Source organism: Adiantum capillus-veneris, chromosome 4, assembly GCF_014529385.1.
Source record: "Adiantum capillus-veneris isolate H3 chromosome 4, ASM1452938v2, whole genome shotgun sequence".
Classification (NCBI taxonomy): Eukaryota; Viridiplantae; Streptophyta; class Polypodiopsida; order Polypodiales; family Pteridaceae; genus Adiantum; species Adiantum capillus-veneris.
Genome location: NC_140934.1, coordinates 51,694,333 through 51,719,184, shown reverse-complemented (window position 1 = coordinate 51,719,184; position 24,852 = coordinate 51,694,333). Strand labels below are relative to the sequence as shown.

At 44.6% G+C, this 24,852-nt stretch overlaps 2 protein-coding genes across 2 annotated transcripts in view; both read right to left on the bottom strand.

The window, feature by feature from the left end:
• LOC147459156 (putative protein phosphatase 2C 9) overlaps nt 1-4,540 on the bottom strand; it is a 29,335-nt gene extending 24,795 nt beyond the window's left edge. Inside the window, exon 1 of the mRNA XM_086510486.1 lies at nt 3,809-4,540. Coding sequence (XP_086366612.1) covers nt 3,809-4,189 — 381 coding nt within the window. The 5' untranslated portion in view covers nt 4,190-4,540. The remainder of the gene's footprint in view (nt 1-3,808) is intronic.
• A 4,369-nt stretch (nt 4,541-8,909) lies between these two features.
• LOC147459155 (THO complex subunit 7A-like) lies at nt 8,910-23,530 on the bottom strand. Its single transcript, XM_086510485.1, has 4 exons — nt 23,361-23,530; nt 22,651-23,060; nt 9,503-9,739; nt 8,910-9,420 (listed from the first exon to the last, which is right to left on the bottom strand). Exons 1-4 carry the CDS (start codon nt 23,434-23,436, stop codon nt 9,247-9,249), a joined length of 897 nt encoding a protein of 298 aa, XP_086366611.1. The 5' UTR covers nt 23,437-23,530; the 3' UTR covers nt 8,910-9,246.
• Between the last annotated feature and the right edge of the window lie 1,322 nt (nt 23,531-24,852).

The following is a 24,852-nucleotide window of genomic DNA, read 5'->3' as shown; positions in this document are numbered from 1 at the left end:
CAGAGGGGAGACAGTCGCAGCTCACAGACTTCTTTCAGAGGATTGCCGCCCCTCCCTCACCAGACACTCAGAGGGGAGTGACACTCCCACAGGCGGAGGTGAGCCGAGCTAGACGACGACCACGAGTCACAGGCTACAGGGGCGCGAGCTCCCACCACCGACAGATCGAGGAGATCCGAGCCCAAGAGCGCCGTGCCACTGAGGAGCGAGTAGCTCAGATGAGGGCCGACCCGACAGCTTTCATCCGGGTAGCCTTGGCACCAGCCCCGCCCATGTACCACATCTTACATCCCCCCATTTGTACAGGATGGAGCTAGATAGCTTGATGCATTCTCATTCTCATGATTGTACTACCTTGAGCATATAGACATGCATATACCCCTAGAGATAGAGCTCCATCCCTCCTCAGATACTCCCCTACCTACCTACATTCAGTTCAGTTTTGTATCAGTTTTGTTTCATTTGTCTTTCCGATAGACGGATGACATACACACCATGTACATTTGATTTGTCTCATAGGCCGATTTCGGCCTGACATAGACGTTAAAAATCTTTCTTTCTTTTTTCTTTCTCTCTCTCTCTCTCTCTCTCTCGGGTTTTTTGGCATCGATCTCCCTTTCCACTGTTTATTCAGAGAGGGTTTCGGTCCTTTCTCTAGGGTCATGAGTTATGAGGATCAGAGATGTATTGGGCTTTATCTACTTGAGTTACACAGATATAGAGACGCTTTACTGGGGAGAGCTAGAAGAAGAAGAAGAGAATTTTAACGTCGTAGGAAACTATCCCAAGAGACCTTAAAGATCTATCCGACGAGGAGAGTTGAACTTAAGACCTGTTATTCTAGAGAGAGAGAGAGTCCCAGAGACAGATTACAAATTTCTTTTCACTAGATATGGGACAGCCAGAGGAGCAGCCATCACTGCAGAGCTCGGCCCACACTCCTTCAACCACTACCAGCACTCTCATCGACCGAGCACTGAAGCTACGGAGATCCAGACAGCCATGATTGAAAGAGGGGCTACACAGCATCAACGGAGACTACATCAGATGATTCGAGCCATACTCTCTCGACATCCAGAGTGCAGATGAGGATGGATTCTCATAGTAATATCTTTGTTCTAGTTCTTTTGTACCCAGACATGGTATCAGATTCACTATTTCCTCTCCCCACTGCGTGGGCACCCTACACAGGAGTGTGCATGCCTACAAGTGATTATCGTGCCCATTTGGTGGGCGGTTCGTGTTAGGAGTTTGTATACAAGGAGATCTATCGCAATAGATCCAAGATCCGGTGGCTGCCCGGTCTCGAGAGGAGGTTTGCAAACGAGATTGTCACCCGATTCATCCTTTTCCACTACACCTTTGACATGGTATTAGAGCCACGGTGTGCTCTCAAATCGGATTGGTGATTTGTGCAAGTTTTTGGCGCTGAATTTTCACGACAAAAAGAGACAGTTTGCTGTTTTTTTTTGCGTCTTTCACCTATTTGGAGCTGATTTTGTCCGTGGACAGATTTGAAGGTTTTCCTTCATCTACCTCAACTTAGCCTTGCTACATGTCCAGACTCTTTGACATTATGGAGAGGGGTGATGGATTTGACTAGTGTGACATGAAACGTTTCGCGGTTTTGTGCATTTTGGGGTTTCGAGGTTTTTGAAACATTTCGTTTCGAAGCTCAAAGAAAGTGAAACACACGTTTCGTTTTACATGCATGTACCTACAATTATACATTGAATATATATACAAATTCACTTGTTAAGACATTGAATATACATAATCTAGATGTGCGTGAGGGTCAAAAAACCTATCAATTTTTTAAGGCAGCCGTTGTATACGGCTTTGGTACATGGTTTGAGGTCAACTGGTCAAAGGGGGGGGGGGGGGGCTTGTTTCGCCAGTTTCGCCAAGATGTTTCGGCTGTTTCGCCGTTTCGAGGTTTCGGAGGGCCAAAACGGTTTTTTATGTCACTATGGATCTGACTAAAACTTGGTCAATGTACAACACGAGGAAGTGCATGATGGATCTTTCATCATCGAGGAGTGGGGAGATTGGTCCCGACTCCCAATTCTACTCTGGCGTAGGTGATCAACTAATCAAGATACCTACCTTTCCCTCGGATCGGCAATTGAGTGCCAACCATTTGGAAAGCGACCATGATGGCAGTCTTCGACTCTTACGAGCTTGAATGCTTTGTTTCCAGTAACTTTCAAAAGCCAAGGGATCCAACAGGAGTGAAGTTATGGTAGCGTGTAAATGCTTGAATCGGATCATTCATCATCTTCAACAGTACACCATTAATCAAAGGTACATATGCAACTACGACTTGCTACTGCCACTTGCTCCACTATGAAACTAGAACCTACCAAGATCACATTGGTGGCTAGTAGTGGTTAGATTAACCATTGCCTAGAATAGTAGCCACTAGTACAGGACTAGTAGCTACAAGCCTCATAGTGGTAGTTACTTGAGGTGTGCAAGGAAGATGCTCTATCTTGTCAAAAAAGCCTTGCACACTCAAAGAGATCAATCACTGTTGGAGACATAACCGCTCGGTAGTGGGATCTCAAAGTCGTACTTTATCCTAGAAATGGGTGTCACTAGGGGCATACACCTGGTGGGCAACCAAGCCCCCGGTGACTGCCAGTAAGACAACTTGAAAGATGGACTAGGAGCGATGGAAAGAAAAGAGTTACTTAAAAACAAGGGATCCACTGCCGGTGATCAAACTTCAGTCGGGTGTTCAACGCTCTAAAACCAACTGCCGGATCCCAACCAATAGTAGAGCGATTGTAGAGAGACTCGGAACAACATTCGTCTAAGAGCTGTACCTAGAAGATGCCATGGCCCAGCAAGATAAGCTCCAGGATGCTACCCTCAGAGCCATCGAGTGCAAATTGAAGCCACTCACAAATTGTGCCGCATGAGGGGGAGAGGCCCACCATCTGCCCAATTAGAGTCTGGCCCAAATGATGTCATGTGGCCATCTCAATACTGGCTAGGTCCTCCGTAGTCAGATCATAAGTCCGCATGGAACAAGAACTGACTACAAGGTAAAACTTGCAACCCCCCCCCCCCCCCCCCCCCCCCCCCCCCTCCTCTCTCTTTGGGAAAAAGAGCTGCATACTGTGTACAAGAGACCTTTGAGGATGCTCAACGGCCTATCTGCCAAAGGAAGTACAAACTAAAGGAGTGCAGTATGAGTACTATCTAGACATCAAGGTGGCAGAAGTACAAACTGAAGGAGTACAGTAAAGGTGCTATCTAGACATCAAGGTGGCATATAGAAAGAAGGTAGTGTGACCAAGGTGCATAATGCCATGTGGCATGGCCCTGATTCAGATAAAAAAATATAGAAGCCTATGCCCATAGCCGAAGGAAGGAGTATCTACTATCTACACCGCTCCGCTACTCTGAAGGAGCCAGCAGGCGCTAAGGTACCCCGCTAACGGCAAAGAATACGCACCAACTCTGACAAGATAGCTGTCAAGGTGGTTGATGTCAGTGAAGACTGTGAGCCCAAGATGTGAGCACAATAAACCTACCACATACTCCACAATGTAATGCAACAAATCGTGGTAAAAACTGTATCCTGTGGATGAATATCGAACTGGTGCACAGTGGGTGGAAGCATCTCTCTCTCTCTCTCTCTCTCTCTCTCTCTCTCTCTCTCTCTCTCTCTATATATATATATATATATATATATATATATATATATAAGTATTTATAATTATCTGTGTGTTCCCCTCCACACATACATAGACACACAATCTCATAAAAAGATGTTACAGAAATCGAACGAATTGCTTACATGTTTGATGATATTGCCAAAGAGATGGTGCTGGAGGTAGATTGCTACGGAATGGCCCAGATGGCCATCAAAGATAGCAAAGAGGCCAAGCTCCTTTTGCTTCACAACTCTGAATTCAGCCACATGGTAGTCCTCCATGTGGTGTTTGCTTTTGCCTTTGACAAGGCTATAGCCAAATCTCACTTTCCTTTTCTTTCTAGGAAGAGGGGTGCCAATGTGATGCGAAGGAGAGGTAGACTGGGATATTGGAGAAGATGATGAATACTTGCTTTTTCCCCTCCCTGTGAGTAGCTCTGTTGATAGTTGAGCTCTCCCCTCACCATCATCTTGTGCTAGTTGGGAAGAACCCTTCGTTCTTTTTACGCACCATAAGCAACCCATCTGTCTCTATGGTGCAAAGTCTTGGGTTCACAGCTCGTCGACTTCTATACTCTGCTCTCTCTCTCTCTCTCTCTCTCTCTCTAGCTTAACCTGATCACAAACCAATGCGATGTTCCGCCTCCTTGTAGATCTAATACAACTCTGCTTTGGGGCCTGCCGTCCCAATGAATGAGCTAATTTGTGCGGCGCGGTGCTTTTGATTCAAAAATTTGGCCCTCCCGAGTCCCGCAGCTGCAGGAGGCAAGCGAGTAAAGCGCTCTGCGCCGTGTGCGTGTATGTGTAGAGAGAGAGAGAGAGAGAGAGAGAGAGAGAGAGGTTGACTTAGCAGGTTAGCAGCGCACCCACTGAATCGATTCTAGCTGGATGGAGCATTATTTCGATTCGCGCACACGAGCGAGATAGAGAGAGGAGAGAGATTGGAAATTGGAGAGATGCTCTTTTGATACTTTGATACTTTTTACTCCTTTTACTTTGACTACAGTCATAGTCTTGACCAGTCACCTTGTTGTGACAAATTTATTTGAGCTTATAGAAATAGTTTCTGGTCCTTTTCAATAAGAAAATTCTGTTGTGGAGATTTATTTGTGTAATATGCATAGTACCAACCCTCAGCACTATATCACACGGGATCGTGAATGAAGACTGAGATGTAAGGATGGAGGCCGGAACAAGGCGTGGAAGAAAGAAAAGCTCTTTCTTCCATGACGTGGCAGAAACTTTTGTTTCTTCCATTGCTTGATGTGAACCCCATTCCTTTTTTCCTAAGCTATGATTGGTTAGAGCTGAAGCCTGAGCTTCCGCCGCCTGATGTGAACCCCCCCCCTAGCCCAGACTCGCTTCCACCCCCGACATAGCAAAAAAGAAACCAATGGGATGCCTCCACCATCTTTGGCCCACCCTTAATAGCATTTCCCTCCTCCACCCTTATGTGAACACTAGTAGGGTGGAAGATAGAGAGTTCACTACCTTCCGCTTGGAAGAGGCTCTAGTTCAGCTTTCTTCCAACCAATTGATGTGAAACCGGCCTAAGATCGACGATGTTGAACTCGGGGTGCGCTTTTCGTGACAACAAGCATCTGTTGGATGGCATCGTAGTTTACTTTTTAGGTCCAAGTTTACTTTTGCATGCACTTGTCCACTTTATCATGTGTCGGGTTAGACAACCAACCCATGTGGGCATGTGGTTAGGGCACCATCCTACCAACAAGGAGGTTGAAGGTTTGAGTCCCATACAAGGAGCGAGGAAATCAACGTTGATGACTTTTTGAGGGCCGTCCATCCTCCTCAAGATCCGCGCAAAGCTTTTCACGTCGTCAATTCCACTCTCGCTCTTCATTCAAGACCATGTGTGATATTGTGATGTGGTTTACCCACCTCTTTTTGCATCATACCTAGCACAAGTGGATACTTCCGTCGGAGGGGATGCACCCATGAAAGCCCTAGCACATGAGGTACCATGGTTGCTAAAATTTCATCCATGGTGAGAGGTTTCTCGCATGGCAATAGAACCTTTAGTTTACCACACTCCTTCCTAGAAACAGGGAGAACAGCTATGCTCAAGTATCTACCATAGTAATTCAACATATGGCAACTCTACTTACTCTCTTATCACCATGGTAGACCATGTGCAAGGAGTGTGAGCGGCAATGAGAGTAAAGTTATTCAAAATCGGTGGCACAACCTCGAGCGATTAAAAAAGTAAAGTTACTCAAAACCACATTCATGTGTTTACAAAGAGTACATCTCATGTTCGGCTACATCATCAAGCGGTCCATCTATTTATGAGATCGGAAAGGATTCGGTATGGTCACTGCATTGAGCTTTCTATAATCTACATAGGGCCTAAGCTTTTGATTCTCTTTTGCACAATAACTATGGGGAAAGGCAAGTTTATCCACTAGGCTATTAAAGCCCACCACGAGTAGCTTGTCTATCTCCTCCTTTATATAGTTTGGGTTCATTCGATACGGCTATTCCCAAATCGACTTTGCATGCAACGTAAGCACTATGCGATGTGTGAATGAGGCAATGTTCCGGAAAAATGTGTCTCAGCTTAATATCGTATCGTTTTCAAATTCAAAAATGCCGGTTGAGGGCAAGGGGAAAAGGAGAAATGCCGCCACAAAATAGAGAAAAATAGTGTAAAAACCTTAAAAAATAACCTAATTTTCTCAAATTTCCTCTTGACAAAATCAAGCAAAGGAATTTTGCATGTGTGGAAAAATGAGTTTCCCCCAACATTGGAATGAGGGCTTATATCAGTTACTCGTTTTCTATAGGTACTAACCATATTAGCATGTCCTTCATTCTACTATGGTTGTAATTGTGTGTCCACAATCATGCTCTCGATGCATAAGCCCCTAAAGAGGGTGTGCGTGTGTGGCATGTGAATCTTACGACAATTATCTCCTGCTAAGGAGTATCCAAAAAACTGACAAGTCCTTGCCCATCTTGTGCAATGTGACATTCACCTCTTATAATAAAGACCAACACCCTTACACCACCACCATTGCTTTGTATCAGCAAAGCCTCTCTCTCTCTCTCTCTCTCTCTCTCTCTCAATGTGTATACGTACATGCATACATGTGCGTGTGTGTACACACTCCCGCATACACACACACAATTTGTTGAGAAACACTCCAGATCATTTCCCTCATGTTGCTTAACCATGTCAACCTCTTACACTGACAAGGAAAATATGATTCAAATCCTTGAAATATTCAAATGCTTGTGTGCATTTATGCAACTTGAGTATGCTAAAAGGGACAAGGTGAGTGTGATTGTGTGTGTGCACGTGCGCGTGCGCGTGCGTGTGGGTTTAATATCAACGCTTTTCACCTTCTTTGAGAAGGGATCCATAGGGTTCAATGATGTGCTAGTGCAATCTCGACCTACTCCTACCTTGTTTTCGAGGGTGCGAGGACACCAATTGGGGTTTCCTCTCTTTAAATAAGTCTGTGGGCTTGTCTATGGAAGTGCCCAAGCTTCCATGAAATCGCCTCAACAAAGAATTGAGTGAAGAAAGCTAGGGTTTTCTACAAGAGGAAAACAAGCATTGTATCTCTGACATCTGTACTTAGGGTTGAGGTATGTTCTTCTTTGTTTCTAAATAAGTGGTGTTTGTTTTTTCCACTTATTTGTTTTTTATTACGGCAGGCCTGACACCTTCCCAGTCGTACCGAAGACTTCTTGACAACGTGCACGTGCAAAGTTGCACCACCGGGATGGCCAAGTAGTTTGTAAGTTTTGTTAGTCATACATTGCCATTAGCTAATGTGATGTTCGGATGCCTACCATATAGCAACACGAATTTCATTTCCCATCAAAATCTTCTCTCGGGTAGAGGAGCCAGTAAAAAACGGGGTGCTTCTTTAAGGACCCACACCCCCCTGCCCACCCCAACCCTCCATTCTTTTAATAACCCACATCAAAGAGAGAGAGAGAGAGAGAGAGAGAGAGAGAGAGAGAGATGTTACAAAATAAAAACTTCAGAGGGGTTTGTTTCCATTCATTTGTTGCCAAGGTCACAATCTTGAAGAAACCTGCAAACACACACACACATGAAAATTCCTGCATGCTATGGGCCCTCATCCAACGTCCAATGTCTCTTTATGCTTAGTGATACACTCCTCGCATACAGGAATGAGACAACACACAGATAAGGGAAACACATACCTTACAGGCTATTTAGCCAGCAAGCAAAAAGTATCCATGTGCGGGCCTACTAATCTAGATGGAGTGTATCAAGCTACTCACATACTCACCTAGATTGACTCTCTCTCTCTCTCTCTCTCTCTCTCTCTCTCATGGTGTGCGCATGGCACCATTCAGCCATGCATTCCACCAAAATGCACCCTCCACATCAGCAAGCCCCGCCATGCCCGTGTCCTAAAAGCATCGGATGCTCAATGATTGTATCGTGACAGAGGCCCCCCCTACGTAGATAAAGAGTTGTAGGCTGCTCTCGAAATGGGACAGGGGATGCAATAATAGGCAGCAGTGATGGGGCCATGGCTACCGAGCTACCATGGTAGCAAGTGGTACATCGGCCATGATGGCGTGCTTACAGACCTGCCATGCTCAGTCACAGAGAGAGGAGCAAAGATGCAGGTAGTAGGCTGACAATGAGAGATGTGGTGTTGAACAGAAATTTAGGCAATGGGTAGCAGGGTACAGGGTGGGTGTAGAGAATAAGGGGGGGCATCTAGGACCGAACCTCATTAAGTTTATGGGTTTGGGGGCGGGGGATGGCATCACTAAATGACACCACAGCTTTGGAGGGGATCTATGGTTGAAAATCGGTGTTGCTGTCGAGATAACAACCATTGATCCCAAATGTAAACTTCGTATGAACTAGAAACTCTGGCAAAGGTAAACTCATTTTGAACTCTGCAAGTTGTGTGCACTGCAGTTTGATGGTGTGAACTCAAACTAAACCCGAAGTGAACTTGGTGAGAACTAGGACCGCGTGCACATACTCAATTTAATGCTGCTATTTTAGTTACAAACTAATCACGCACCAGCATGATGATAAGACATACGACTTGGGAATGGGAAACAGCACAACCTCGATTGAGTGTTTTGGTAAGTAGTGGATACCAATCAGCACATGCATCTTCCAAGCTTTTAGTGCATCATCACACATCCCACACAAAATCTATATTTTCCTTCTAGGAGTAAATGTGAGCTATATAAGTGATCAGATCATCCATGCCCCATATATCAACATGGTACTGAACATTAAGTACATCTCCACACGGCTACAAAGGAAGTGGTATCAATGCTCTAAAGCCGATTGGGCAGTAAATTGCCACAATTCGGAGCTTCATAAGAAATAAAAGCTCCATCCAAACTCAATGTTTGCAACAGAAATTACAATTAAATTGCAACCAAACATTCGACCATTTCATCTTCAAGTGGTTGGAAGGGGAGCCACGAAAGTCAAACACGAAGAACAAGTGTTTCCCCTCATTCATGTATCAATGCTGCGCTCACTTTCAAAAACACTAGCATTGTGCCTCTTAAAGGGTTTCTTTGACAAATTTCAGCCGACTAGATCACACTTTCTCTATTTGCATTGGCTCCATTGAACCCTCCGGTTCCACGATAGCTCTCTCTTGCTCTGTAGAGATTCTCTCTATTGCAGCACCCTTGATATCTTCCGCTACACTCTTGAAATCCTCTGGCAGAAACTTCGCTTCATCTTCTATGGTACTTTGAAGATCATCCACCTGCAATGACATGGACAGAGCTCCAATTAACTCGAAGTTCTTGTTGAAGTTCCTACAAAAACTCAAATTGTGTAAAGCTTACCACATGTAGAAGAAGAGAGAACTGTTTTTTGCGGAGTTCTAGAGTCCGGGCAGCGGCCAAATTCTCAGCCTCCAACGCTGCAAGCTCCCTTGTAAGTTCATCAAGAACTTTCTGTGTCTCTGCCCGTGCTGGTTGGGCACCAATCAATCTTCTGATTGCTTCACATTCCTCCTTGTGTTGACGCTCAATCTTACTTTCCTCCAGCTGGATCTTTAGACTATCGATGTCTGCCTGTGCCTGCACACCTCAAGCATTATGCTTAAGTAAAACTTGTATAAAATTGTTAAAAATATTGTCTGCTCGAGTGTAACAATCTATATCTTCACAGGGTGAATAAGGGCTAAACTTTCAATTCACAAATGATAAGAAGGGCTAACATTTTGCAGAAAAAAACAATCCACAGACATACATGTGTTAGAGTTCATATTCTTGTCCGGTGGTAGCTCCGGTATCCAGATTAGGGAGTAAGGGCCAGTGTGAGGTTGTTCACTCATGTCTAGCCATGTTTAGCTCGGGTTTTGGCTTTGTTCCATGGACACATAGGCTCTTGGAGGCGTGGGATATTTTATCCTAGGCTCCCCATATTTTTCCCTCCTTTTTCAAGGTCGTGGAGCCATAGGGCTCGGTCGGGCAGATTTGGCTGCTGCCTATATAGGGTCACTTCTTTTCTCATGCATGCAGTGCCCAGAGGGGGGCGCTCTCCCTTGGGTGCCCCAGAGGGGTTTTGGTGCAGATCAGCCTGGCGTTTCTCCTCCAGATCAGCCTAGTGTTTTGGTGCAAATCAGCCTAGCGTTTTGGCATAGATCAGCCCAGCGTTTTCTTGCACAGCAGTTCAGCCCCAGCATTTTCCTTGGGTAGCATATGCAGTGGGCAGCAGCCACCCTTTCTAGCGTTTTCTCCTCAGGGCATCCCTATGGTGGACGATCTCTTGCAGGCAGTGCATCTCTGATGCTGGCCTAGGAGAGCAGATCCGGTGGGTACGTCGACTCCGATCTAGAACACCTGCAATCCCAAACACATGAACAAGGCACACCTGTGGAGAAGAGAGATCACATAGGTAGAATGAGACAGGACATTTGAGAATGAGAGAGAGAGAGAGATCTGGGAAAGGCTCTCCATGCTGATAACAATCTGCTCATACAAGTGACCAAGGGTGGTCCGGCATAAGACTAACATGCCAATGGATAGACCCGAGGACACACACAACTGCGACTATTACCGACACTGCTAACTGCTCTTGCACACAAGACCACTGACACAGTCTCCACATGGGCTGTACCGAGCTGCATCTCCTCCTGGCAACAAGATGGATCTGGAGAGAGAGGAATCAAGGCTCAAGGCTGCCGTTGTATGCCTACCCTCTAGAGGGAGAAGGCCGAGCCAGGTCTTGTCCTCATTGCATCTTCTGCTGCCACCTTTGACAACATATACCTACATTGAATGAAAATCATTTCTTTTGTGCACACTCACCTTTGAAAGCACTCACACCAAGAACACACGACAAGTTGTTCCTACACTTCAGACTCTTACAACATCAATAACCTAAGATGGATATACACTATAGACTAAAAATTAAATATAAAACTTAAGGCCTTTGAGAACAATTTTAAACGCAATCTTCAACACTTGGTAACATGCAACCTTCACTTCCCGCTTGTCCGTAAAGTGAAGCATTATCTCCTTCATCATGCATAGCTTGGTTAGACAACATCCCAATTCAAATTATCAGAGTCTAAGAATAGGTGCAGGTCTGTGTAGAGCCAGTTTCTTTTGAGAAGGATCTTCTCTTCACCCGAGTTCTGCTCTTTTCTGCGGGCGCACCCCTTGGCGGCCTTACGCTCACACAGGTTGCTTTTTCCCACTTCACGTAGATTGGCCGGCCGCTAAGTGCACGGTCCGCTCTCAATGAGTGAAAAGAGGCACAAGGGGAGGCTGGACAAGCCCTTCTTTCTTGGGATTCCTGTCACTCTTCAATAACACGATTAGGAATCGACACGCCCAAGCGAACTTGGGTTCGTGCGACCACAACAAGCAAAAAAAAATTCTTGTGATTCTTGTGGTTCTTTCCTTGAGTGATATAGAACACTGCCAAAGCTCTGATACCAATGTTAGGTGCAGCGGAATGAATGTTTGCGCTTTGCTCAAGATGAGTGCTCTGAACTGTGCTCAAGGTTCCTTTTGTTCTTATGGAAGGTAGAGCCTTCTGTTCTTAAGGAGAGAGTGCTATGATCCAAGGTTGTTCTCGTTCGTCGGACCGAACGAGGTGTACGGTGGCGTCCCGTCCGGTCAAGGCATCCGTTGCGTACGGTGGTTTTTTAGTACGTTTGACCGGTTTTTTAGTCCATTGACTGCGCTTTTTTTTGGGAGGTTTTTGGGTTACCTTTTGGCATAAAATCCCACCCACCTAGCCTAGGATCCCCCCCCCCCCACCTCCCACATGCCTGAGCCTCCTCTCTCTCTCTCTCTCTCTCTCTCTCTCTCTCACACACACACACACACACACACACATTGCTTTGGAATCTTGGATTCCATTAGACTCCTCTCTCTCCCTCTCCCTCATTGCTTGATTGTCTCATTGCCCATTGTGTCTCATTGTCTTGATTCTCAACTCAAGATTCTCAACTCTTGAGTGTCGGCACTTGGCACTTGCAAGTTGCCTACTTGTCCAATGTGATAATCAATTGTCTAATTGTCCCAAGTGTAAAATCTAGGGTTAAGAATTGCATGTTTTTATTTTTGAACATATGTAACCATGTCGTACGACATAAAATTTTCTAGTTCGATGAGTACCGTACGTCTTCGTACGTGGACAAAACGTACGTGACCGTACGAGACCACCCTGCTATGATCACAAACAAAGTGAATGGACATTGTGCGTGCAAGTGTATGAGACTGAGAGATAGAGAGAGAAGAGAGATACGACACCAGAGAAGTCGTACAACCCTCCTCCGAAGGCCCCACTCTCGTCGGCGAGAGTGGTCTACTTATGATTGCACAAATTGGTACAAACTAAATGCATGTGACTGATGCAAGTCTAGGCTATCTCGGCGATGGCGACGGTGACGACGAGACCGACCTAAGGGCTGAAATCTGCAATCTTTCTACTGCTGTCCAAAAATGCTATGGGCTGAAATTTGCTGCGGGTCCAAAAATGCTGATTTTTGGGGCTTTTCCTGTGAGTCGTTGTTGCTGAAATTCTGCAGGTTTAGGCTAAAAACTAACTAAGATGTCTTTAGGCTGAAAACCGATGGTCTATCCGGGTTGAATCTGCTACTCCTTCTAGGGCTGATCTTGATGGTCTTTTAGGGCTGCAAATCGCTACATATGCTGGATCAGCAAGGGCTGAATCTGGGACCAAAAACGCTAGAGCTGCTAAAGTCAAAAACGTTAGCTTGCCTGTGACTTCTTCTGCTGGCGATGGATGGGATGCAAAACGCTATTGGATGAGGTCTTCTGGCGATGGTGTGATGATGCCAAAAACGCCAGCCTGAGATGCTTCTGTCAAAAACGCTAAGGGAGGTCCTTCTTGCTTGGTGGGAAGTACCGCCAAGTTCTTGTTGGAGAAGTTGCCTGCTGAGCTTGGCTCCTATTGCCTCTTCTGCCAAATAGTGCTAGCTCTAGTTTGCTGATATACAAACTTAGCAAAATTGCCCTACCTACTTTTGTTGGAAAGTCACTTCAAAATAATAAGTGAAAAATGTCAAAAATAGGTAAAATAGGCTAAATGCACTGGAAAATTCCCCTGACGGGATCTGTTGGATTCTGATGGGAATACTGATGATCATGCTGTGTGCAACCAGAGGATATGCATCTACACTAAGTGACTGGGCATGCACGGTCTACGAATAGGCTCACAAAAGTGTCAGATCACTTCTAATCTAGACTGACTGGACTGGCTGAACCCTGATCATGCTGTAGCTTGTTCACGGACACATAGGGTGGATGTGTCACGTGACACTTACAGATCTCGATCAAGGGGCCTAAACCCTAAGAGAAGAAGAAGCAACAGAAGAAGTTCCACCAACTTACGGAGTTTGGCCGAGTGACCCAATTTTAAAAGATGGGTTAGGACTAAAAATCCTAATCCCCAGCTAACTTGAAGAGCCCCATCGACGGAGCCTAAATTAAAAGGGACCCACACACAAACACACATTTGCATAATAGATGATGACATGGCAGCTGTGCGGACGCTCGCGTTTTACACTAATAACGTGGCGGGCTATACGGACGTCCGCAAATTGTGCTAGCGGGTGATGACGTGGCAGATGACCTTCTATGCAAGCTTTTGAGCACCAGATGTTTGTCGTCAAGCTTTTGAGCACCAAATGCTTTTAGAACTGGTAGCTTTCATGTAATTGCTTTTGAGAGGCCAAGGGCCTTTAAATATGTGGTCGGAGCTCTTACTCTTGCATTCTACACAGTGGGAGAAGTAGAGCAGAGCTGCAGGGCTTGTACCTTGTTGAAGCAATATAAAGAAATACGAAAAAGGGCGCCAAGGTTCGGGTCAGTGCTCTCTCGAGGTGGACTCCGTCACTTCCTGTCTCATGTGTCGTGCATCTCTTTCAGTTCAATTGTTTTGAAGTGTCTATAGTTTGTTCAGTCTTTTCTTTTCTATTGGCACGTGGTGCTCGTCATGTTACAGGTGTCACAACGCTTCTCTATGCGAGAATGGCGCCGCTAGCACGCATTAACTTATAGAGGAGACGCCTCTTTCTCCTCCCGATTCCACACACACGCACGAGCCGATTGTTCTTTCCCATCCACTGCCTCCGACACACCTCTCATTGCTATATTGCAGCAACAATTAGCAGAGATGCAGAGGCAACTTATGGAGCTGCGCTCTACACAAGTCCCATTTTTGCCTGTCACCATGGGTACTTTGCCTCTTCAACTCTATCCCGACCCCTTCAAAGGAGAAATGAAAGAGTGTGAAGAGACCAATATACACTCGCGGTCAGAGAAATGAACCGCCTTCTTCGATATGCATCGCTTTACGGACGCCCAACGTCTTGGGCAGCTTCCATTCATGCTAAAGGGGAAGGCCTACTCTTGGTGGGCTGTGTCATGACCGCAACCCACAACTTGGGTAGAGTTTCAACCAATTTTTTGCACCAGGTAGATAAAATCGAGTGCTTTAAGAAACTTTTTCGGTGCGAATTGGGAAAGCAAACTTTGGACGCTTACTCACAGGCCTTCGAGGATCTTCTCCATGAAACAAAGGCTCTTGATGACCCTACGGTACCACCAACATATCTAAATGAGGTTTACCCGATCTGATCGTACTTATCGAGGACATCTATAAGTTCGCCAAGAACTACTTTGTCGGCTTTTGGAGGTGACCCGACAGATGAGGAGACTCCTCGTTGTGGTTCCTCCACCTCAAAATTGAAGCGCTTAGATGCTTCGGCAGCCACGAGTCAATCATCGGACCTCCGCGGAAAAAATCCAAGAATGACGGCAAATCAAAGGCAGCTCATATAAAGGATCAAAAGAAAAAACGATGCTTTATCTATGATCAGACTCGGCCATTACCGCGGTGATAAGGTGTGTCCCAAGCAAAAGAAGAAGTCTACCTTCACACTGGCGAAACATCCGAAGCTTTCTAGACTTATGTTCCTACTAAAGGAGGTTCATCCGAAATTTTGCTGAGATTGCTTCTCCACTCCATGCACTACAAGAAAAGGAGTTACTTTCGAGTGGACAGCCAAGGAAATTATAGCCTTCAAAACACTTGAAAAACGTTGACTTCAGATCGCGTAATCATTTTGCCAGATCTTTTGAAACCTTTTGTGGTTCAATGTGATGCATGTGGCTACAGTCTTGGTACAATTCTAAACCAGAATGGCCGAGTAGTCGCATATAAGAGCATAATTCTTTTGAAGACCGAAAGGAACTTGCAAGTTTACGAGAAGGAACCGTTGGCAGTAATTCACGCTCTCACTAGTTGGAAACACTATCTGCTAGGGGCTGATTTTGTTGTCCAAACAGATCACCAAATCTTGCAATACTTTCTCACACAAACGAAGTAGTTTGAGAAACACATGTGATGGGCAAACATCTTGGCAATACTCCATTTTCAGATTGTGCATGTGCAAGGGAAAAAGAACGTGGTGACTGATGCGTTGTCACGAAAGCCCCAAATTTCGGCAATGCCAATTACATACCATTGTGAACTATACAAAATGAAGACACAATATGTTGAAGATTCAGATTTTGCAAGGATTTATGATCTGCTTGTTGATGGGCAACGTCATAAGCACTATATGCTTAAGAATGACTTTCTCATGATGCATGGAAAGTTATGTGTTACTAAACAGTTGCGGCCAAAGGTTTTGATGGAAAGTCATGCTCCACCATATGCTAGGCATCGATGGAATTGATGCCTCAATGAGGGGTTGAGGCATTCTTCTTTACGTCAAAATGTTCAAACATTTGTAAGATCATGCCTAGTATGTCAAAAAGTCAAATTTGACAGGCAAACGCAATCGGGATTGTTACAGCTATTGCCAATCCCTGATCACCCATGGGAAAGCATAGCGATGGACTTTATCTTTGATCTTCCAAGAACGCAAACAAGCAATGATGGGATTTGGACTATCATTTGTAGGTTCCATAAGCAGGCCCATTTCATTCCAATTAGGAAGAAGACAAAGCTAGAACACATAGTCAAGATATTCATGAGCAATATCTTTAAGTATCACGGGATACCTCAGTCAATTGTCAGTGACAAGGATCCACGAATGACGTGTCTTTTCTGGAAGGCATTGTTTGAGAACATAGGCACTACACTAAAGTTCTCATCTTCGTTTCATCCAGAAATTGATGGACAGTCAAAAGAGGCAAATCCTAGATTTGCTCAAATGTTATGTGTCAGAGCACAACGCAACTTGGGAACACCATCTCCCATTGGTTGAATATGCTTACGATAACATTGTGCATACATCAACACGCAAGGCACCATTTGAGATAGTGGAAGAAGGGAAGAAAGTCCCACCCATTTTGCAAACTAAGGACAAAATTTTTGAGGCAGACAAGTATGTACAAGATATGGATGAAACATACACGAAGATAAAGATTGCTCTTGAGAAGACTCAAGCCAAGCAAAAGAAAGCTGCTGATCGTCGCCATCGTGAACTTGTATTTTCACTTGGTGATGGTACTTTTGCGTTTTAAAAAGACCACGTAAAGGAAAAGGAAAGGCGAGGAACGTTGTTTCCAAAGCTCAATATGCGATATTATGGTCCTTTTCAGATTTCGGAAAAGATCAGCAATGTAGCTTACAGGTTGAAGCTACCAAAAGGCCGAAAAATAGATAATTCTTTTCATGTCAGCCTCTAAGGCCCTTTGTTGGTGGTGTGCCAGAGAATATCCTTGATGATTTGAATAGCCCGAAGTGGCACATAAGGAAAGGAAGGTTAGAGGAAAGGTTGCAAGACGCTATTTGGTGAAGTTCAAGAACCATCCATCTTTGGATGCTAAATGGATGGCAGAGTCTGAATTGGTTGATTCACCTCGGCTATTGCAACTATATCTTGAAGCCTTTTAGATGGAACCCACAGTGACTTGATGTAGCTCTTTGGAGCAAAGTGAGAGCATGGTTCATGATGCTCATAAGAGTAGTTAAGCAATTGTATCTACTCTTTCCATACAAAATTTGGCTAGAGAAGTTTGTGCTTGAGAGTACACCAGAAGACTTCTATGCTTGATATATATGTGGTAGCCAGGTTGGTGGGATTGTCTAACCGTCCAACGCTACATTTCCGAAAGCATGTATATCTTGGATTCCCATCATAGAATATATGTGGTATCACGAGATATCAGCATGTATTATTGGCATGCAAGCGAGGTCGCTTGCAGCATTTCAAGGGTGGGGTATGTCACCAAGAGGTGTATTTTTCCTATAACCTTCTTTAAATATGTACTACATATTTTTATTTATTTTATTTTTACTTGTTTTCCCCGGAACCCTTGAAAAGGTGCAAGTGGACATTGCATGGCCAGTGTAAAATGGCTACAGCCGAACGGATTTCTCACATGGAGAATTTAGGTCAGCCAGTCTGGGACTAGTCAAGCCAGTCAAGAGTGAATTCTGATGAGTATGGAAGCATGTGTGCGCCATGAGGGAATTTGGGCCACTCGGCAAGTCACTTACAACTTTATAAGTTGGTGGATACTAGGAATTTAAACCAAAAGGAATAAACTGGACACATGGTAGTAGGAGAGCAACCTGCAAGTCAACACACTCCCAAAAGCTCTCATCCCAAGAGAGGGCACCCAAAATTTAAGAGTGGAGGCTGATTTCAGTCAGCGTGATCTACAGTGTGTGTGTGTGTGTGTGTGTGTGTGAGCAGTGGGTGCACATTTTACAGCTTTAATAGAAAGCTCGCCTGCTCCCTTGTCTCATGTACCGCGACGATTTGCTCTCGCACATCTCTCTCTCCCCCTTGCACATATGGTAATGCCCCACTAGTTGGGGTACTCAGACGATCATGTACAATTCTAAGGGTTTTATGTGTCTTTGCTAAGGCAAGAGCCTTCTGAACAGGTGCCGGATTAGCTAATTGCTAATTCCCCACAGGTACGCACAATTCCATCGCAAAAGATTGCAAATTTGGAGAGTTTACTTGTGTAAAAACTCCTCCAAATTACAAAGAAATTGTCCCATTGCGTATGGGAGCTCTTAAGGCACACATAGACGTGTTCGCTCTGCCCAAAACGATCCAAAACAGAGTATTACAACCTGCTGTATTTTTTGCAGGTTTAGGGTTTCACACCTAAACTGCAAATTAGCACCAGGAGAGCCTCGGGAACTCCTTGGGATGCGTGTATGCGACAATGGAAAAACAGAGAATTACAACACACTGAAATTGACCTGCAACTCACCAAAAAGCTTCCAATATGCAAGGGAAAGTGTCCTAGGGGTGTACCTTTGACCTACAGGGGTTTTGGCGCCGTTATGCTGTCGAAATCGAGTCAGAATCTTGCAATTTCAGCCCTTGACAGGTTTGGACAGTGTGGTGAGAGTTTGTTCTAAGTGATCGGATTGTCTATTTTCAATTGAATAAAGAAATCCCGAAAGGGGCACCAAGCATTGGGGCCTACAAGGTGTCGGTCTTCGTGTGCACAGTGACATTCTAGTCGTTGGACGCATCTGTGTTCTCTTTTCTTCTCAGTGCTCAGTGTAAAGTTAACAAGTAATTGAATTAGTACCACCCTCTACGGTGTACAAGCCGGTTATAGTGATTACCACACTTGGACTCTTGGCCCTTGGTAGCTCTGCTTGCACACCTGTACCATTGTGGGCTCGGTGGAATGGGACACCGGCTCTTTGAGACGGAGGCTTGCTCATTTGGTTGCACGTCCCCAAGTTAGGGGGTGAGCCCGTATCGGCTCAATGGCTAGGAAGTGAGCCTGATGCCCACTCACTACGTGTGTCTAGGTGCCATGTGCAGTGTGAAGAACTGTATATTATGTCATATGTTTTTATTATATTTCTGCAAAAGACTAGAACTAGAAAGATAACTCTGACAAGAGACTCAAGAGACTGTGTTTGATTGAATGAATGAATGCTTTAAAACTCAGTACAATAGGCTCCTTATATAGGAGACGAAGAGACACCAATGAAAAGACACGTCTCATGGTGAAGAGACGTGACTTTAGACGTAAAGACACATCCTTTCGGCGAAGAGCTGCAATCATTGGACGAAGAGTCGCAATCGTAGAGCGAAGGGGTGTGACCAGTCGTCGAAGGAGTGTGGCTTTTGGCGAAGAGGCACGTCTCTTGAGCGAAGGGTCATGACCATCCAAGCATAGGGGTTCTCCTTGGCATGGCACTTTGCGTATCTGCAACTATGAGTAGATATAATACTGTAACATAGTCACAATCATGACATCTCAAATGAACACAAGATATCAACACAAAACTCAATTCTCTTTCACCGAACTACGTAGCCTTGGACCCAATAGCACAAGTAGAGTGTTAGTTTGCCAAGCAAAAAACCAAAGTATTCCTTTGATTATATATACCTTCATAAGTTCAGAATAGTCTGAACTCATGAATTATAAGAGGGTATAAAGCACTCATAAAACTATAGAAGCAAGGGACACAAGAAAAGAAAAGGAAGGGGGGGGGGGGGGGACAAAACAAAACAAAAACAAAAACAAAAGAACAAACTAACTAACTAAATAACTTTATTTGCTACGAAACAAAACTAGATAAAAACAAAACATTATTAACTTAAAAATGATTTTAGAAAAGGCATGCGCAAAATAAGTTGACGCAACTTACTCAACTTTAAACAAAAAAGGAAAGTCATCTTAAAAACTTAATCCTAGAAATCATACTTCACACAACAACTTCGAAAGGAACAAATTCTTAAGTCCTCACGTAAGCTAAATACGAATTCAAAAAATAAATACTGCTACAAACCTACGAGGAGCAAAGATCCAAACTTGACAATATGAGACCTCAACTTCGCTGCTTGTCCAAACAGGAAGAATAAGATTATCACCTTTATCATGCATAGCTTGGACAATAGCTATGACATCCCTACTCATGTCGTCAATGCCCAAGACTAGGTGCAGGTTTGTATAAAGGTTATTCATGCTTTGAACGTACTCTACAAAACCAACGAGCTGAGTTTTTATCACCCTCCGAAGGTGATGGGCATACTCATGTCAAAATCGACCATGCGGAAGTGTATAGACCAAGGTGAGAAAGCACAGAAAAGAGAGAGAGAGAGAGAGAGAGAGAGAGAGAGAGAGAGAGAGAGAGAGAGAGAGGCACTGAACCAATCAACCAAGGCAATGAGATAACAGATGATAATACAATGGGGGTTGAGGGTTTCTTATATAGAAACCTCAGTAAATTGCCCTACCCAGACTTTGGCAAATAAGTGAAATAAATCCCTAAAAGCCAAATAAATATTGGGTTCACATTGGGCAGTTCACTTGAGATGTCTAAACTTTAATACCCTCTCTGCAACTCATAGTGGGCATCAATAGTGAAACCAAGTCGATGAAGAAGCTACCATGGACACCCCAGCACAGCTGAAGACTACTGGATACACCTCCGGGTGTTGCTCTCCTCAACTTTGTACCAAGAAATGCCATCTTGAGCATCGGTTGCCTCTGTAGAAAATCTGAACTGTAGACAAGACTACGTTCAATAATCCCCATTCGTGAACTGTGAACATATCACGAGCAAAATATAACACTCCAAGATAATGAACTCTCGAGCACATCCTGTCCATGATCCGACCAACAACAATGAATTGGCGCGCCCATCCACAATGTCTTGATACGCCTGATTGGTTTTCTGCCAGGTGCATGTGCCTTGAACTCTGACCTACGGATCGGAACACCAATAACTTGAACTCCTACACAAGGGTCCAAATTAATCATAGGGAGCACTATTTGCCCCGAAGCTAGTGGTGACACCGATCTGCATGTGACTAGAAGGCGGGAATCCGTGCCAGTGTGGTTGTCACCACACCAACAGCCTCTTTGCTGTCCTTCCTTGAGTCACTGTCACTGTTGTCCTCCTGTCGCTTGCTTTTACCTTTGTCCTTTGCAGAATCTTTGGTTTTTGCCTTTGGATTTGCAATCCTTGGCCAAATGACCTCGCTTTCCGCACTTGTAACAACGGTACTTTTTCCTTTTTTTGGAATCCGAAGCAGCATGTGCCTCGCCATGTGTGTCCATCGTCTCAGAAACCCGAATTTTGCCTTAAGTAACCAACACGGCTTCCTCCTCAATGAGAAAAGAGATGAGAACATCAAATTCCAGCTTTTTCTTCGTGACTTGTAGCCGTAGGATTCTAGCCACCCTTTTATACTCTGTAGGCAACTTCGTAAGGACAAAAGCAACTAACTAGGTACTGGTAAGTGCACTCTTCATGGTTGGCAGTTGATCATGCACAACTTCAATCTTCATCTAGGATTTTAATCCTAAGTAGCCCCCAACAACTTATGGGACACGATTCTATGGGCCCTAAAAATAAAGCACACACTGAAGAAATTGTGTGGACATGCTAACATAGCAACTTATTGTATGGACGCTTGCGTTTTGCGTTGACTTGCTAACGTGGCAGTTGTACGAAATTCTACGAAATTCTGTGATTTCTGCTAGAAGCTTTTGGGCTTAGCTTTTGAGACTAGATACTTTTAGACTTGATGCTTTTCATGTAACTGCTTTTGGATAGCCAAGGGCCTTTAAATATGTACTCAAGGCTCACTCTCTAGCATGCTACCCTCGGAAGATGCAGAGTAGAACTGCAACGTTGTACCTTGTTGAAGCAATATAAAGAAATGCCGAAAGGGGCGCCACAGTTTGGGGCCAGTGCACTCTAGGGGTGGAACTACGCCACTTCATGTCTCGTGTGAAGTCTCTCTTTTTCAATTCAGTTGTTTTGAAGCGTCCAAAGACTATTTAGTCTATTCTTTTCCCTTGGCACGTGGTGCCGTCCCATTACACTTCTTGTAAGCATAGTTATTTCAAGTTGTTTTGGAGTGCCAAAGGTGATTCAAGTGTGCATATTCCGGTTGCTACTAATCACCTGCATTACATGAGGCAATGAATCGGCCATTAACAAGTGAGCTGCCTGTATTCAGAGACAACAATTGGTAAATTGAAACTTCTCAAAAGTTGTACAGAGTTGCAAGACTCCTCCAGCCAAGAGGGTGCAGCACAAATGGAGAACCTCATTCACACTCTCCCAGAAAGTGCGCTCCACTAAAGGGAATCTGTGACTTTTACAACAAGTTGGGAAAATTTTCATTGGACCTGAAGGAGGGGACCATGTGAAGGACAGTGTGGGTGTGATTTGAAACTGAAAATTCCATTCCCTGTGTCTACATGTTGTGCTCCCACAACCATGGAAAGTGGCAATACCACTTAAGTTTTTACTAGTCAAGGGACACAGCCTTCAAAAGATCTCATTGGAGTTCCAGATCCATAAGACTACAAAGAGCTCTGACTTAGTTGCCTTGTGTACCTGCTCTCTTATAATCTAAGCATGCTCAAAATATAACCATAAAACCAGACCAAAGACAATTTCCATGAGAACGAAAAGCTGGGTTATTCCAATAGTGTGCAATGGACGTGCGAGTGTTGCAGTTAAGAGTGGTTGAAAGTAATATGTCGGCTACCTCAAGAATTTTCTGAGAAAGTTCCGATTGAAGTTCCTTAAAATTTTCCTGCTCCCGCCGATTAGCACCAATAACAACCTTGGTCTTGAGCAGGGGAAGCTCGAAAGAGCTCAGTTCTTGTAGAAAGGCTCGGTAGAGCTTCTCACAATCAGGAATGTTGCTCACATTCTCCTTATCAACCTCGCTAGCAAAAGCAAAGAATTTCTTGAGCAGCTTCTTGAGGGGGGGCTCACCACGAGTAGTCGTTGTACGAGTGAGTAAGCGCTGCCGTATCACAGCATCATCTTCTGTAGGGCCAATAGCATAATGCTGTTGCCCCCCTTGCCCTCCTTGTCCACTGCCCACGTCCTCCCTCCCACCCACCTTCCTCCGTTTTGCGGCTGGCTGGGTCCCATTGTTGTTTCCTGGAACTGCATAAAAAGACGTCCACTCATGCAACATTCTATAACATCGAAAAGCAGCCAGCATCAATAACACATCCTTCTGCTGCTCGCAAAATTGACGATGCATGTACACCTTTGCCCTCATGCAAGCAGCCGAAGACCACACAAGAAGTAAAGAGACTACACTACACTTGTGCATGCAAGCGCTGAGCTTGAATACGGCTACTGTTGCCTATGAGGGCAACTGGCCACACAACACTAATGCGCGCACAGACGCACGCACAACATAAAAACACACATGCAGAAAGAGAAATTTGAGATACTTGCCTGTCGAAGATGTCGTAACAAGCCTAGCTGAGGTAGGGGGTGGCGCTGCTAGCGGCACGGCTGCGCCTGCTTCCATTTCGTCCTCGTCACTGCATAATCTGATTCGATCAAGAAGGTTTATCTCGCGTTCTGCTCGAGTCTTAGTAAATGGTTAAAAAGCCAACGAGAAGCTGGAATGGGCCAAATGGAGTGGCCTGCCCAAAGCCTATCTAAAGGGCTAGGGATGAAAATTATAAGGTTTTATTTTTGTCTTTTTTGTAATTTGATTGGTTAAACTAAATACTTCATGATGGATACTGAAGTCACTGAATAATGATGGGAAGTGAAAAAAGGTTGGAGACATGAGTACGAGGTCTCTCTTCATTGTAATATACTAGTTTATCAACCCATCTTCTAGACGGAAGGGAAGAATAAGAAGAAGAGAATAAGAAAACCATGCTAGAGAGAGAGAGAGGGCCTTACTTGGATAGGACTGGGGAGATCATAGGACTTCTCCTAGCTTCATCCTGCAAACATGTTGCTCTTCCCCCACCGTTTGCAGTACATGTAAGCGTGCATGCATTTGTAGGTACATATCATCTAGATAGCGACTCCATAGAATTCTTGCTCCTTCTCTACATGCACAACCATAGTACATCGCATAACTCCTCAATAGGTGACAATGATTGGCTTTTTAACCGTTTTTTATTATTTACTTTAATGAATTTTTTGAGTTCAGCATTGAGGTGCGGCCTCCATCCGCCACGTGGCTATTTTCCAGAAATCATCTCTCCAGAATGGGTAGCACCTACTAGTTTTATATATATATATATATATATATGAGAAACTTATAAAAGAAATCTCTCTCTCTCTCTCTCTCTCTCTCTCTCTCTCTCTCTCTCTCTCTCTCTCTCTCTCTCTCTCACACACACACACACACACACACACACACACATGCGCGCACGCGTGTGCATGTTCGAATGGTGCATGCACACATGAAACATTGTTGACCATTTACGGACACCCTATCGCCTCGACGGACACCTTATCTCTTTATTTATGTCATGGACCGGTCTTGTTGGTCCTATAGGTGCGTATGTGATCGTCGATGAGAGGTGCATCACTTATCTTATTTTTATAGTATTTTTGTAATGAACGGTCATTGTGGGCGTCCATGTGTGAATGGGACGAATTCATATAAAAAGTCCATTTTGACATAAAATCCTCATTCTTTGAGGTGCATGCTAAAGAAGTACTCTTGCTCTATCTCTATCTTCTTCTCCATCGTGTGCTCACGGGTGTGTGTGTGTGTGTGTGTGTGTGTGTATGTGCGCTTGAGAGAGAGAGAGAGAGTGTGTGTGTGTGTGTGTGTGTGATCGAGCATTGCGACGGCGAGGCGGTTGAGCGCAGGGGTGACGGCTCCTTCTTCATCGCAGCCCGGGATCCTTCACGACGGAAAGCATTGAGCAATGAGTGACATACCATTGCCCCTTTGAGCTTGCTAGGACTATCT

Bases quoted from the DNA above. Each gene is read 5' to 3' on its own strand.
- LOC147459155 (XM_086510485.1), bottom strand. From the start codon at position 23,436: ATGGAAGCAGGCGCAGCCGTGCCGCTAGCAGCGCCACCCCCTACCTCA. The intron at 23,061-23,360 runs GCAAGTATCTCA...CTTTTTATGCAG, and splicing joins TGTTACGACATCTTCGACAG to TTCCAGGAAACAACAATGGG. The intron at 9,740-22,650 runs GTAGCCGACATA...TGAGGTGTGCAG, and splicing joins TTTCTCAGAAAATTCTTGAG to GCACAGGCAGACATCGATAG.